This window comes from Vidua chalybeata, chromosome 27, assembly GCF_026979565.1.
Source record: "Vidua chalybeata isolate OUT-0048 chromosome 27, bVidCha1 merged haplotype, whole genome shotgun sequence".
NCBI lineage: Eukaryota > Metazoa > Chordata > Aves > Passeriformes > Viduidae > Vidua > Vidua chalybeata.
In genome coordinates, this window is record NC_071556.1 from 3,176,948 (window position 1) to 3,192,104 (window position 15,157).

Consider the following 15,157-nt stretch of genomic DNA (forward strand, 5'->3'; position numbering starts at 1 on the left):
CAGACAGTGCGTCGTGGCCCAGCCGGGAGCCAGACAGAGCCCGGAGCCTCAGCGTGGAGCCCGCGGCTCCGGATGGGGCATTTCACACCCCAAGGGAAGCTCCTTCCCCGCGGTTCCCCAGAGCCCTGTTTCACCGTCGGAGGGCAAGTTGCCACTTGATCAAATGGGTGCCGGGTGCCTGTGGGATGAGGGGGGGGGAAGGATCCGGCTCCACTGACTTTGTCCCTCTGGAATTCCCTGACGCAGGAGCTGTGGAAGCTGAACGTGGCAACACTCGTTGGGATGCAAATGGCAGCGGATGTGGATGCACATGGAGATAAGGGCAGCAGAGCGGCCCCAGCCCCGGTGCTGCGGGCACACAGCAGTGGGAAGGGTCCCCCAAAAGCCCCTCACTCATCTCTTGGGGTTTGCCTCCATGTCAGGACAGCAGACTCTGACTCAGGGGCCAGAGGCCCCTGCCCATCCCTCATTGCTGGTGCTGACTGTGGAGAGGGGATTGCCCTTCCCTGGGAGCTGAGGCTCCCAGACAGCCCCATGCCCTGACTTTGGCCCCAGCCGTGATTCCTCCCCACAAAGGGCATGAGAATCCCATGGAGACCCCGTCTCTGATGCTGCTCGGGCACCCCAAGACTGGGGGTTCTGTGTTTGCCTGTCCCCCTTCCTTCTGCTGCCTCCGAGGAAGCTGTGTCTGGTCAGGAGCAAATTTGAGTCACCCAGGGAAGGATTTTCCCACGGTGCTGCAGAAAGGCAAACTGCAGCCTCACCTGAGAGGGCTGACGAGGAGGTGACACCTCCCCAGGTAGGATCGAGTCATCGTTAGACAGAGCCCACTCCCAAATCAGCCACCCCGCTTGGGAAGGGCAGCGGAAAATCTCCCAGGGCTCCCATTGTCTGAGGGGATGGGACAGGGTGGGAGGCCCCTCCGGCAGCTCAGAGACACCATCCCACCTGGGCTGAGCAGTGGAGGGGAGTCCTCCCTTCCTCTGGACCCTGTGTTCCTAAAGAAAGTGGTGACTGGAGCTGAAACCCCAACACTGCCCAGGTGTTGGAGGCACAGGGGCAGCTCCGGGCACGGGCTCATCCCAGGCTCTGCCTTGAGCCCTGGGAAGCACAAGCACCTCCTGCAGCCAGAGCAGCTCCCAGAGCAATTCCTGCCAAGTGAGAATAACTGGTGCAGCTGGTCTCCCTGCTCCCCTCCACCCCACATCATATATAATTGCCTATTTTAATTAATAAATTGGAGGCCACTCAAAGGAAAGCGGCGAGATTCCTTACAGACACTGCCGGGATTGTCTACCCGCCCCGAGCCAGTCGTGTCACGGCGCATTTGAATCGGTCTCCTTTGAATTTGCTCAGACAGATCGAGAGATTTACATCCCCCACCTCATCTCCTGGAGCCTCACACCTCCAGGCTGCGGGTCTGGATCCCATCTGGCAGTGATCCAGCAGCTCACGGTGACCCGGGAGCAGCGGCACAGGCTGAGCCCCCGTCCTCAGCACCACCAGGCTGTGAGGGCTGGGGGACGCTGCTGGAGGGTGGTCCCCAGCCCTCCATGCTCTGATCCCTGGAGCAGAAGGGCTGGTGGCATCCTGGTGGTCCTTCCCTGGCCCAGCTGTGCTGTCCCAGTGTTCACTTTCCCCTGGGAGCAGCCAGGGCAGAGGAGCTCAGGGGAAGTTCATGGTCCCAGGGGACTGCTTTTAGGCTCCACCAAAAATTTTCCTTTCTCTTTTTTTCTTTTTGGATTCTTTCCTTTTTTATGCTTGGTTTAAACCATTGTTCTTCAGGAGAAATTTTAATGTGAAAAACATGCTTTTCTAACAACTGCCAGCCTGGGCCAAGCAATGAGGCTCTTTGGCTGACAAGGGCTGTGTGGCAGATGTGAGCTCCGGGGAGGATGTGACCTGTGGTGGCTCTGCTCTTTAGAGGCCCATGGGATGGGGATCCACCAGGCTGGCAAGGCCGGGATGCTGGGATTGTAGTGCCAATGGGGTCCAGGTCCTCCCCGTGGCTGGTATGGGAGCAGGGCAGCCACCAGCCCGTCTGTCCCACCCCAATAACCAGCACCTTGCTCCGGGAGCGAAGATCAGCGGAGCAGCTGCTGCCCTTCCTGGTGCAGCTCTGCTTCCTCCGGCAGCGCCTCTCCCCAGCCTCACCAAGGAGCCAGGAGACCTTAATGACCAGGGAGGTTTTCCCCACTCCCAGCTCTGCTGGACCCAGTTCAGCCCCACACGGTTGCCCGACGTTCCACGGGCGCTGCCAGCTCTTCCCTCCAGGCTCGTGTTGCTCCTGCCCTTCGCCGCGGCGGAGGCAGCGCTCGCGCTGGGAGCCCGCACGGCCGCCGGCGCTGACTCACGGCTTGTTTACACTCACACACACACACACAAACACACACAAACACACACACACAGAGCCTGTCTCACCACCAGGCCAACCCCACCAGGCTCAGCCATGTGGGCAACGGGATCACCCCGTAAGGAGCTCGCTAAAGTGGCTGGAAATCGGCGTGCGTGGATAGGAGAGGTGGAACTGGAGCCACGAGACAGCTGCTCCTGGCTGAGAGGGACACGTGTTGTCACAGGTGGCTTCTGCAGGATGGGATGGGATGGGATGGGATGGGATGGGATGGGATGGGATGGGATGGGATGGGATGGGATAGGATGGGATGACCTTGCTGGCTCTGGTCGCTGCTTTCCCACATCCCAGCCTTCCCAGTCCCTGTTGCTTGCACCTCCTGGCTCCAAGCACTGGCATTTCCCCAGCATGGACAGAGCTCAGTGCATCTCCCATCAATTCAGGGCAGAGCTGGCAGCACTGAGACAAAAGATTCAAAAAGAAGAGGTGTTGGGCAAGTGCAGCTCTTGCTGGGGGCACCCAAAGCACTGGGGAGGAGGAGGACGTTTCTGAGAAGGAGAGAGGGAGTGAAGCCCCCCAGGGTGATGCTTCCTGTGGTGCTGGGGCCTGCAGGGTGCTGGGGATGCTGGTGCCAGCAGCAGGGAGGGGGTCTGGCCATCAGCAGGAGGGATCAGGATTTGATCAGGAATCAAACAGAATGGCTGATCAGATTTGGAGGTGCAGGTCTTGGGAATGTATGTCAGCCTCCCAGCCCTCCCTGAACACTGGCGCTCCCGCCCTGCCTTCCTTCATCCACAGAAGTGGAAGTGTCCCAGCAACATGAAACGATTACTTGGCGAGGAGAATCCAGCTCAGCACTTCTTGGCATTTGTTCATGGCTTTTCATCTTCAAAGCTCCTTGCAAACATTAGCAAACTAATCCCTGCAACCTTCCTGGGAGATAGTGCAGGATCAAGCAGAGGAGCATTATCTCGCCTCAGCAGATGGGGAAACTGAGGCACGGAGCGGTGACGCTGCCGCCCCGGGGCGTGGGGCGAAGCTCCGTGTCAGCGCTGGGGGTGGAGTGAGCCCATCAAGGTGCCGTCCTGACACTCTCTCCCCAAACAAGCACTGAGTCAATTCACTGGGCTGGAGCCATGAGGATACAGGAGAAAATCCCGCCCCAGGGTCAGGGCTGCCGGCAGCAGCCGCGGGGCCGTGCCCTCGGCTCACACCTTGCTCTGGCCACTCGCCACGTGCTCCAAGGGATGGGACCGAGATTTGGTCCTGTCCCCCTTCGCTGGGTGCACACTGAGCTCTCGTGCTGGCCCTGCTGTGCTGAGCCTGTCCCCGAGGGCTCCCATGGGCTCATGGATAAACCTGAGCTGGGGCTGTGGAGCCCCCAGCAGCAGCCCCTCTCCCCACTGCGGTGTTCGGCAGCATCTGTGCTTGCATGAGAGAAACTGGGGCATCCCACTGCGGTGAGGAGAGGAATGGGGCCAGGATCACCTCGCTCCGACAGGGAAACAGCAACATCCAGGGCCCTGGCCAACACCTGCCCACAGATCCACGCCAGCGGTATGAAACCTCTGCCCTGACCCTGGGCTCTTCTTCTCAATAGAACGTCTTGTTGCAAATTACAGCTCTAATTGGTTTAGCAGAGTTTAATTAGCCTGAACTGATGAGAGAGGCGAGATTCCCTCCTTAAAGGAGCCCAGCAGCAGCATGCAGCAGCTTGGGTTTGGTGGGAGAATGTTTGGGTCTGAACCTTGTCCTGAAATCCCGCTGCAGCCTTGACCCAGCGTGGCACCAGTGCCCAGAGGAAAGATCAGATGTGAAGCCACCATTCAGTGTGCTCCAAAGGGCTCCTTTGTCCTTGCTCCAGCGCCTCTCACCGCCCCCAGCCCTGGCCCAGGGGTTCCTCTCTCTCCCTTTGGGTGCTGCAGGGCTGCTTTCCTGCAGGTCCCAGGCCAGCTCCTCGCCCCACTCACTCCGTGGGTGCTGCTGGGGCTCAGTCACGCCCTGGGCTGTCCGTGGGGTTCAGGGAGACAGCATCACCCTGTGCGTGGGACTGGCCAGTGGAATTTTGCTGCCAGCTTTGCTTGAGAACCAGCATCGTGGTATCACCACGGGCAAGTTGCTTCAGCCACAGCCAGGACAGTGGCAAGCAGAGCCCCCAGCATGGTTTTCCTGGCAGCAGGGCAGCCTCATCAGGACTCTGAGCACCCTTTGGCTCAGGGACTCGCTTCCCTCCTGGCCACCAGACTCCTCCTGCCTTTTTATCAGGAGCCTGGCTGCTCCCTTACAGATGCAGCAGCGCCTGCTGCTCCGAGCGAGGTCTGACCCCTTCCCTGCCAGAGACTGCGGTTGTGCAACCCCACTCGCAGCCAAGGAAAATCCCTTCCTGGCCTCTGCGAGCTCCTCTCGCATCCTGGAGCATGTGAGTGAGCGAGTGCATCACCACCCACTCGCTCACGGACATCCCGCTTGGAAGTTTGGCTCCCCAGCCCTCTGCCCTTACATGGGCAACCGCTCCGAGGCGGCCGAGCCAGCCTGGGTCACGCCAGCCAGGACAGGGCCAGGAGCAGCGCCAGGGCCAGCAGCACACTGGGAGCCTGGTGGCCAGGGGCTGCTGGCTCTGTCCTTCCCTCCAGGACCCTCCACTGTCGCACGGTCAGTGCTCCTGTCCCCACCTCACACTCTCAGGAGGTGCCAGGTGCTGCAGGGCTCCTGTACCTGAGGATGGCATCAATGCCACCTGGGGTAAACCCAGCCCTCCCCATTCCTGACCCCTCCCTGGGGGTGCAAAGTGGAGAAGGAAAGGAAGATCTGCCTTGGTGAGAGCCCGCCTGCTGGCTGGAGGGATGGAGGGAGGGATGGAGATGTGGCAGTGCCCGTGACACTGCTCTCTGTCCGTGCTGGCACACGGCATTGCACCCGCTCCCCCTGTCATGGAACCCAGGCTGCTCCATGTCCCACTGGACCAAAGCTGTGTCCAGCCCCATCCCACGCCAAACCAAACTGCTCGTGCTGTGCTGGCACCACTCGGAGCCAGGAGGCTGCTGCTGGGCCGGAGGGGTGGTGCAGGGTCCCGTGGGCCTTGCGGCCAGGGCCCCTCTCCGAAAGAGCCCGGCTCAGCCCTGCCGAAAACATGACCTCAGCTGGGGCCAGTGCACGGGGTGAAACGTTCCTCAGCTGCGTGGCCGGGAGCTGGACAAGGCCTGGGCTGTGGCAGAGAGCCCCGTGTCCCCAGTGCTCTGCCTCAGGAGCGGGGTGATGGTCCCTGGTGCCTCCTGACCCCCCTGCAGACATGTGGGTGATCTCTTTGTGGTGGCACCAAGCAAGGAGCAAGGGCAAACCTGCACTGCCTTGCCCTGGGTTCTCTGCTGCCCTCCCCTGTCCTGCAGGAGCCCCACAAAGCCTGGGTGCCCCTGAAATCTTGGCAGTGCTGGCCCAGCTGCAGTCCCCCAGCCCAGGGGAACTGTTCGGGAGCCAGATGAAGCAGTTCTCGTGGAGATGGGGACATCTGTGGATGACAGGGGCAGCACCTGCCACAGGGGTATGGCCCCACAATTCTTCTCCTTCCTCTCCTTGCCTGGCAAGGCTCAGGGTGGTGCCTCAGTTTCCCTCTGTGTGTTGGGAGTGATGTTGGGTACCAGCCGAGCTGTGGGAGTGTTTGGGGAGCAGAGATGAAAGGAGCCATAGATGAGACAGCCCACACCGTACCCGTGCAGCTGCCGGGGCTGCTCGGGGAGGAGGCAGGTTCGGGTTCATGCGAGGGTGGCTGGGGAAGGCACAGCCGTGCGGGCAGCACAGGGTCGGGCAGGGGAGCGCTCTGGGGTCCCCCACGCCTCGGGGCGTGTCCAGACACTGCTCTGCTCCGCTCCACCCCGATCACGGAGGGCACCCCCAAACCTCCCCCGACCCATCTCAGTGCCGGGGTGCCGGTCCCCGCCCTCTCCGGGGGACGCACGGACACAACCCCCCCCGCCCACTCGGTGACGATCAGACCCTCATTGCCTCCCGCCGCCCCCTCCGCGCTCATCCCCCTCGCTGCCCCCCGACTCCACCGCTGCTGCCCCCGCCCCGGCCCCCCCGCGCCGCCCCGCCCGGTGATTCACGCCGCCCCGCCGCTTTATAGCTCCGTCGGCCTCGCCGCCGCCTCACAGCAACAGGTCACCGGAGCGCCCCGGCCCGTCCCGGCCCGTCCCGCCCGGCCCGGCCATGCCGCTGCGGCTGGCGCTCTGCCTGCTGGCGCTCTGCAGCCCCGCCGCCGCGCACGGTAAGAGCCACGGGGGTCCCGGTCCCGGCGGGGGTCCCGGCGCAGTCCGTCCGCCCGCTCCGCACCGGCCGCCGGTAACGCCGCTCCCGCCGGCAGGTGTTCGGGGCGGGGGCGGCCCGGCCCGGGGTCGCGGCGCCGTTATCGGGCGGCAGCCCCGGGCTCCGCTGTCCCGTCCCGCCGGGCGGATGCCGGGCTCTCGGCGGCGCAAACCCGCTTTACCGAGCGGAGCGGCGGCTGCCGGGTGCCCGGCGGTGTCGCTCGGGTGTCCCGGTCGCCGCCGCCCCTCTGTCGGGCGGGTCCCGTGGCTGCGCGGCGGGAGCGACCACTCGGGTCCCGCCCGGCTCCGCAGCCGCGTCCCGGATCGCGGCGATGCCGCTGCCCGGCTCCGGCATCCCGCACCCGGTGTGTCCCGGGGGATCCCTGTTCCCGGGCTGCGGGCGGCAGAGTCGGCTCGGGGCTGCGTGTCCCCGGTGGGACGGGCCGGGAGCGGGGCCGGTTCATCACCGGGGAGTGGAGTTCGGAGCTTGGACCCTCCCGGTTCCGCTGCCGGTGCTAGCGGCTTTCGCCGTGCCTGGGCGGCGTCGGGACAGTGGGAGAGGCCGTACCGAGAGCCGGACGGGGGCTCTATCAGCCCTTCCCAGCGCCTCGGAGCCGTGCGGTGCCGCCGGTGTCGCCTTTCCCGCAGCGGCGCGGGAGTTTCCACCTTCCCCTCGCACGATGCTGAATGTTCCGTGGGGAGTGGGGGCCGCGCGGTGTTCTAACGGGAAATTGAGCTTGGAAGAGCAATTGGACAAATGCGTGGAGGATAAACCCGCGTGCTGGAGCGGCTGGTGCTGCCCGAGGTGTCCAGGCGCTGGTTCCCGCTCCATCCACGGCTGCCGGGCTGGGAACCCCACGTACTTGTGACCGAACCAGAATCGTGTGCGTGGGGAAAGAGGGGGGCACAGAGGGTCTAGGGCTGGGGCGGGCTCCGCTTTGGAGCCGGGTGAATCCTGCTTAGGAGGGGAGCGACTCCCGCCTGGCAGCGCAAGACCCGTCCCTGCCCCCATCCCTCCCTTCCATCTTTCGCCGTTTAGCAAACCTCAAGCACAGCTAATGAGAGCACGAACCCAAATAAGCGTCACAAGAGGCTGGTTTGCAGAGGCGGAAATTGCAAAGAAATCACTCACAAAAAAAAAAAAAAATCATCTAACTGATTCGCTGGTGGGTCACGGAACAAACAGGCTTTTGAGTCAGAGGGATCAGAGCCGCGGGTCTGGCCCAGACCCAAGGGCTGGGGCAAGTGCCCTGTGCTGCAGCCACTGGCTCAGATGCTCCTTGCAGAGGCCGTGGGTGTCAGGCTCCCGTGTCAGGGAACAGTTCCATCCCTCCATGGGGCCACTGGCACATGCCAGGAGATCCAGCCCTCACAACAGCCACCCACTGGCCCCACTCTGTCTGCTGCCCTGGGCTGGGACCCCCTCTCTGTGGGGCCAGGCAGGAATTGAGCAGAGAGGCAAGCAGGCAAGGGAGAGGCAAGCTACAAGCCCAGATCCTGGCTGGCAAGCTGGGCATCTCCCAGAGCATCACGGGGAGTGCTGGGGTAACTGGTCCATCCCTGTGCTCCAAGTGCTGGATTTGGAGCCTGTTGGCAGGAGAGGGCTGGCAGCAGCATTGGGATGGCCATGGGGGCACTGAGTTGCCATGCCAGGGGCCCTTGAGGATGCCTGCTCTGGGACAGCTCTTGTGCCCCAGGAGCCAACACAGAGCATCTCTACGTTCCCCAACTTGTCTCAGACACTGGAGTAATCCCTGTGCCTCTGCCCCAAGGTGGTCCAGACACAGCCAGGACCTCACTGCCCTTCACAGGGGACCTGGCACAGCAGGGATCCCTCACCCTCTACCCTCTCCACAGGTGGAATCTGCTGGCTGCAACAGGGGAAGGAGGCCAAGTGCACCATGATCCTCAAGACTGGCGTGACGTGGGAGGAATGCTGTGCCAACGGCAACGTGGACGTGGCCTGGTCTAATTACACCTACCCAGGCAACAAGATCAGCCTGCTGGGCTTCCTGGGGCTGGTGACCTGCCATCCCTGCAAAGGTGAGGAGGTTGGGGAGTGAGGGGCTGCAGTGGGGTTGAGCTCTCCCCATGGGGAATGCGTGGAGCCCTCTGAGGCCAATACTCAGAGTCTGCAGCTGCGGGTGATGCAGCAGCACAGAGCTGGGCTGCCCCTCACCAGACAGGGCTCTCCTTGGTGGTCTGGGACAGCACAGGGACCCCAGGGACTGCTGACCCCATGCTCCTGCTGCTGCAGCTCCTGGATGGATGCTGCTGTGGATCAGGGCTGGCGGGACAGCCTGTGTCCCTCAGCTGCTCTCGTTTTGAGTGTATTTTAGTTGCTCTCCCAGTGGAGAGGGATGCATGACCCAGGTCTTGGTCGGGCAGCCAAGTGCAGGGAGAGGATCTGGAGCTGGCTGTTCCCAAGTTAACCCCTCTGCGCTGGGGCCTCCCTCCCCTGCCCTCACCACGGCTGCTCAGAAGGAAACTTCGTCAGGTTTTTCTAAGGAAAAAAGATCTATTTCTTCCCCTCCGCTGCCCCTCGCTCCTCCCAGCGCGTGTGTGAAATGGCTTTATGTAACGGGCAGTTCCAGAAGTGGAAACTCTCCAGCTGTGAGTTCCAGCCCCGCCAGATGTTTTGGCGTGTGCCGGAGCTGCGGCTCCTCCAGCACTTGCGTGGCTGTGTGAGAACACGCTCAAGGACCTGCTGCCCGCAGGAGGCAGGAGCAGGGCTTTGGAAGGTCATGTTGTTATTTGCTTAAAGGGAAAAGGTTTTTAACAAAACCACTTCCCCCAGCGCCCTGCACCCCTCAGCACTGCCGCAATGGCAGCTCCTCAGGCCCGTCCTGCTGCAGCTTGGGGCTGCACACTGTGCCAGCCAAAAGCTGACTGACATCCTGGCCCCGGTCCCATCCCTGCTTGGAGGGAGCTGGGAGCACTGGGACCCTCTCCAGGGGCTCCCCTGTGCTGGAGGCAAAGTGCAGTGGGGACAGGCAGCCCTCAACCAGGAGTCTGCACTCACCTCTCTTAATCTCTGCTAGGAATCTGGGGGACCCGGGGAGGGCTGCCAGTGGCCACAGACTGTGGTGGGGGCTGTGGTTCCTGGGGTTTGTTGGCGTCTGGCAGCAGGATCTTTGAGGAAACCGCTGGAGAGCCTGGCCAGCACGTGCACCACAACCCCCCACCCTCAGCCAGCCCCTGCCTGTCCCATCCAGATGGAGCTGGTGCTGCTCCTCACCAGGCTCCAGAGGCCTTGGAAGAGGGCGGATGAGAGGAGCTGTGCTCCCACTCCCCGGGCTTGAGAGCAGGGAGAGGTTACTCCAGGATAAAGTGGGCTGCAGCCGGGGCGGCCAGGGATGGTGCTGGCCTGACCCTGGGGGCTCTGCAAATGGGTCTCTGGGGGGAGGTGAAATTCCTGGCTCAGCTGCTGGGGACACGGTGTCCCCCCGAAGGACCCAGTGCAGGGGGAAGCCAGGCTGCAGGGCTGGGGTCACGGGTGGATTTTCCAACTGCTCCAACCATCCCTTGCTGGGATAGTCCAGATGATTGGATTCTGCACTGCTGCCAGCATCTCAGAGTGGAGGGTGATAGGGTCTTGTTTGCTCTGGCAGCCTTGGGACATGGAGCTGCCCTGCTCTGTCCTGGGGTCCCCCAGTCTCGGCCTTCTCTTCCCTGGGACAGGCCCCAGCTGTGGAAATCAGGGAGCACAATAGGAAAGTGTTTCCCAGCAGGGAATTTCCCCCAGGGACAGCTGGGCCAAGCAGACAGGGAATTTCCCCTTCTTCCTTCTTCTTCTCTTCCTCCTCCTCTTTCTCTTTCTCCCCCTCCTCCTCCTCCTCCATGTCTTCTAGGGTGGCCCATCTCCCACAGGGAAATCCCCCTCTGTACCTCCCAGAGCTCCCAGCACGCACCCTGTCTGCGGGGATCCTTCCTGCTGGGGGTGAATCCCCATCTTGGGAAGCCTTTTGGTCCTGCCCCGTGTTCCTTTTGGTGGGTGCTGCTGGGTCCCAGCAGCGCCTGTGTCCTGGGAGCTATGGGGGCATTTTTGGGGTGAGGGATGTGTGTGCTTTAGGTGGCAAAGGGGAGTCCAAAGGAGAGTCCCTGCTGCTGACCCCTTTGCCTGTCCTTGCAGAGGCACCAGTGTCTGGGCCCCCGGACACCAGGATGGGCCCCTGCTTGGAGCTGGCGGCCCCACTCCATCCCCGCCGGCGTGGGCACGGTCCTGGGGCACTGGCAGAACCCCCTGAACCTGGCCCCCGCGCTGGCCGGGAGGTGACCTGGGGGGACAAAGCATCTGCCTGTCTGGGGAGCGGCACTGGCTGCTGCCTCCCGCTCTTGTGTTCCAGTCACGGAGCGAGACAGGGCCGGGCATTGTCTGCGGGGAGCGGCGTTCCCCATCGCCCGGACAACTCGCGAAGCCCGGCTCCTTCTGGAGGAACTGAGGCCTTGTAGAGATAGATTTTTCCATTGCACAAGAAAAAGAAATGTCTCCTTCCAAAGAATAAATAGATGGGAAGGAGTGAGCTGGTGCTGAGCGGAGCCGGGGCTCCGGCTGGGGCGAGCACTGGAGGATTGCGCGGAGCCGCAGCCAACGACCTGCTCCTTGGTGGAGCTGAGCAGATCCAGATGCTGCTGGGACAGCTCGGCGTCAGCACGCCTGCCGTCACCCGGGGGGGCGTTTGGGACCACAAGGGGGACCCCCGGTCCCACTCGGTGTCACACTGTGGGGCTGGGCAGGACGGAGCCTTCCCTGCTGGGTGACAGCCCACTCATTCGCTGCTGCCCTCTGTCCGCAGAGAGCTGCGAGGGGGTGGTGTGCGGCCCCGACAAGGTCTGCAAGATGAAGCACGGCCGTCCCCAGTGTGCCTGTGCCCCCGACTGCTCCAGCCTGCCCCGCAAGCTGCAGGTCTGTGGCTCCGATGGCTACACCTACCGGGACGAGTGTGACCTGCTGACAGCCAAGTGCAGAGACCACCCCGACCTCGAAGTGATGTACCAGGGGAAATGCAAAAGTAGGTGCAGTCGTGCCCCTATCCCACTGCATCCCATCCCCGTCCTATCCCTGTCCTGCCCCTGTGGTACAAGGAGGGAAGGTCTGTCCTGCTATAGGGCCCTGCAGGACATGGGGCTCATTGTCCCTTGAGGGGACATTGCAGCTTGTTGGTGCAGTGGGGTTCGGCCCTGGCGCAGGCTGAGCGGCAACGGTCCCTAAAATGTCATTTACAAACGTCAAGCCCCTTTTTTTCCTCTTTTGTAAAGAGTGCAGCGATCCACCCGGCCCTGCCAAGAGCTGTCAGAAGGATTATGGTTATTTTTCCAGCCCTCCTTTCTGGAAGGCTTTGCCTGTCAAGCTCTGGGCTGCGCAGGGAAACGTGGGGCAAGAAATGGGAGCTGGGAGCTGCAGATGCCAAATCTTCCAATCCATCAGGGAAAGAGAGGAGGGTGGAGGGATGATGGGGGTGCACAAGCCTCCACCCTCCCCAGCAGAGCCCTGTGCAGGGCCTGATCCTGCTGCTCAGGCTCCCTCCACCCCCGTGCGCCCTCGTTCCAGTGCTGGCTCTGGTCCAGGGTGACCCTGCCCTTCCCTCTCGCCGGGGCCAGCACGGCAGCTGCCAGCCTGGCCGCAGTGGCTGCTGCTTCCCTGCCAAGGCACCTGCGTGCGGCCGCTGGCCCAGCCAGGTCCCGCTGCGCCGAGCGGGCTCAGCCCCGCACTCCACTGCTGCAGCTGGGCCTCGGCTCCTCCCGCGTGGCAAAGCTCTGGCCAGGGCCGAGCCTGGGGACTCAAGGTCATGAGCTCCCTTGCGCTCAGGATGCCGGCCCCTGCCAGCCCCTGGCCTTGGGAGCAGCACGGATGGGGAGATCAGCACCCTCCGGCCTCTGGCTCTGCTCTGTCCCCTGGCAGCGAAAGGAGGGAGGGGACTGGGTTTCCCTGGGATGATGCCCAAAGCCTGCCTGGGGTGAAGTAGCTGTGGGAAGGGCATGGCCGTCCCTGGGGTCACTCCAACCCTGTGCTTCCCTGCAGAGTCCTGCTCCAGCGTGGTGTGTCCTGGCACACACACCTGCGTGGTGGACCAGACAGGCAGTGCCCACTGTGTGATGTGCCGGACGGCCCCCTGCCCAGAGCCCACCAGCCTGGACCACGCCCTCTGCGGCAACAACAACGTCACCTACCCCTCGGCGTGCCACCTGCGGCGAGCCACCTGCCACCGCGGCCGCTCCATCGGCGTGCGCCACTACGGGAGCTGCTCAGGTGAGCAGGGCGGGGCAGGGGGCAGCGGGCACGGACCCCCAGCGCCTGCTCGCCCCTCACGCCCCCCTCACCACTTCCCTCTGTTTCCAGCTGCGGCCAAATTCTCCGCGGAGACGGACAGCGTGGAGGAGAACTATGTGTGAATCGTCCCTCGGCCGAGCCGGAGCTGGGAGACAGGGGCATTATGTGTATATTGTACAAACCATATACCTGATATTTATTAAGATAAAAAGATCCTTATTTATCCCTGTGTATGTTTAGCAGTCGCAGGGGGCTCGATTCCCATCCTGCCAGCCAGGGGGCAGGGGAGGGGGCTCACGGCCAAGGAGCCAGGCTGAGATGCCCTGGGATGCTCTGGTGCCCGGCAGAGTGGCCGGTGCCCTCCCCTGCTGCTAGTGCGGTGTGGAGGGGTGTCCGTGGGCCCCCCCCCACGTGTCCTTGGCCGGCAGCCCTGGGCCTATTTATTTTTGGATTAATTCTCGGTACTCTGCTGACGTTTCTGGCCAGGACCTCGAGGTCTAGAGGGAATCTGCACTTTCGCCTTCCCTGAGGGGCTCGGCCCCAGCTGCCAGTCGCAGGAAAGGCAGTGCACGCTGCATCAGATTGGAGAGAGATAGATATATATTTTTATATATATATATATAAAAATACATGTATGTTATTGTCTCCTAAAGTTTCAGCATGTGTGTGTTCAAATGGATTTCAGTTTAGGTTTTCCTAGGCCCATTCAGACCAGGCTCGCACCATCTTTGGGGGTGACACCGGTGCCCGGAGGGCTGGTGCAGTGGCAGCCCTGGCTGGGGGGCACAGCCATCCCCCTGCCTAAAGCCCATTGCCCGGGGCAGCTGCCCCCAGCCCCCCAATCCCTGCCTGCCAGAACAGCTTTGGGCACAGCCCGGGCTGCAGGGGGAGCTGGCCCTGTCCCCCCCCAGGACCCCTCAGCGCGGCTGCGTGGCCCCGCACCCCCTGCTCTGCCCACACCTGTATTTATTTTTACTCCTTCTCTCATTTCTTCCGTTGTCACCTGTGTAAATACCAGCTCAGCTCTGACACCAAAAAGCTCTTGACTTTATATAAATATCATATATATATATATTATATATAAAAATACCTTATTTTCTATTTTTGTATGACTGGGTTCTGACCCCTGAGGTAGACGCTTTGGGAACATCCACATTCCCTATTCCATAATGTTGGGGCATTTTATGGCTGTGTTATGATTTGGATTACAATTAAAAGCCAGAATAAACAGTGGTGCATGTCTGGTTTTGCTGGCGGGTTCTGGGGTCGCAGGAAACGTTATTCTCCTTGGGGCTATGCATCCACACCAGGGTTTGGGGATGTGGGGAGCCCCCCGCAGCCATGAGAAGCTGCATCCCATCTGCTGCAGCTCCATGCTGGGGTTTTCCAGCCCAGCCGAGGCTGCTCCGTGCGGTGGGAGGGAAGGGGAGAGCGGGGAAGAGCAGCCCGCTCGGCAGATAAATCTGTTCCCAATCTCGGGCCGTGCCATGAGCGTTTGGTATTTCACAAAACAATTCCTGCCGGTAATTGGGTCCCGATGTGGGATGTTTCCCGGGCAGCAGCCTGCGGCTTGGCGTGCTGAGCTCCACAGGAACTGCTGCCGGATCCCCCTCGGCCGCATCCCCCGTGCCGGGGGCCGGCATGGCACCGCCCCTGACCCCTGGCCAATCCCCTCAGAGCCATCACCAGCCCAGGAGCGCATCACAGAGAATCGTGGAACCATTTAGGTCGGAAAAGACATCTCAGACAACCCAGGGTGGGCATGGAGGGTTCTGCTACAGCCCCTCTCTGCTTGCCCAGCTCAGCAGTGTCCCCCTGCTTTTGGGGGTGGGTGTCCAGGAGTTCTCAAAACACTGCCCACGCCTTTCTAGGTGCCACCACAGGCGGTGGTGTGTGGCCTGGGTTCCTCCACGGCCGCCCGCAGCGCTTCCTGCCCACGGCAGCTCCCGGTCCTGCCCGCCCCGCCGCAGGGCTTGGCCCCCGGAGCGGCTGGCGGGTGGCTCCGTGCCGAGCCCGCGGGCACGGGCTGCGGCGGCAACGGCAGCTCCTGTGATGAGCGGGAGATTTCAGCTTCCAAAACACGGCTGTGAGTCAGGCGCCGCCTTCCCACCGGTTTTTGGGTGGTCTGGGACAAGCCGGGACAGGCGCCGGCTCTCCAGGCTCCCTGCCAGCGCGGATGCCCTCGGGCTGGCAGTGCTGTCCCGGCATTCCAGGGGGTCTCTGCCCCACGCTGTC

At 62.5% G+C, this 15,157-nt stretch overlaps 1 protein-coding gene across 1 annotated transcript; it reads left to right on the top strand.

Annotated features, from left to right (window-relative positions):
- The first annotated feature begins 6,541 nt into the window (after positions 1-6,541).
- On the top strand, positions 6,542-14,152 carry FSTL3 (follistatin like 3). Its single transcript, XM_053965829.1, has 5 exons — positions 6,542-6,614; positions 8,509-8,694; positions 11,448-11,663; positions 12,674-12,901; positions 12,992-14,152. The coding sequence occupies exons 1-5, from the start codon at positions 6,557-6,559 to the stop codon at positions 13,042-13,044; spliced, it is 741 nt and encodes a 246-aa protein (XP_053821804.1). The 5' UTR covers positions 6,542-6,556; the 3' UTR covers positions 13,045-14,152.
- The last annotated feature ends 1,005 nt before the right edge of the window (positions 14,153-15,157 follow it).

Bases quoted from the DNA above. Each gene is read 5' to 3' on its own strand.
- FSTL3 (XM_053965829.1), top strand. From the start codon at position 6,557: ATGCCGCTGCGGCTGGCGCTCTGCCTGCTGGCGCTCTGCAGCCCCGCC. The intron at 6,615-8,508 runs GTAAGAGCCACG...CCCTCTCCACAG, and splicing joins CAGCCCCGCCGCCGCGCACG to GTGGAATCTGCTGGCTGCAA. The intron at 12,902-12,991 runs GTGAGCAGGGCG...CTCTGTTTCCAG, and splicing joins CCACTACGGGAGCTGCTCAG to CTGCGGCCAAATTCTCCGCG.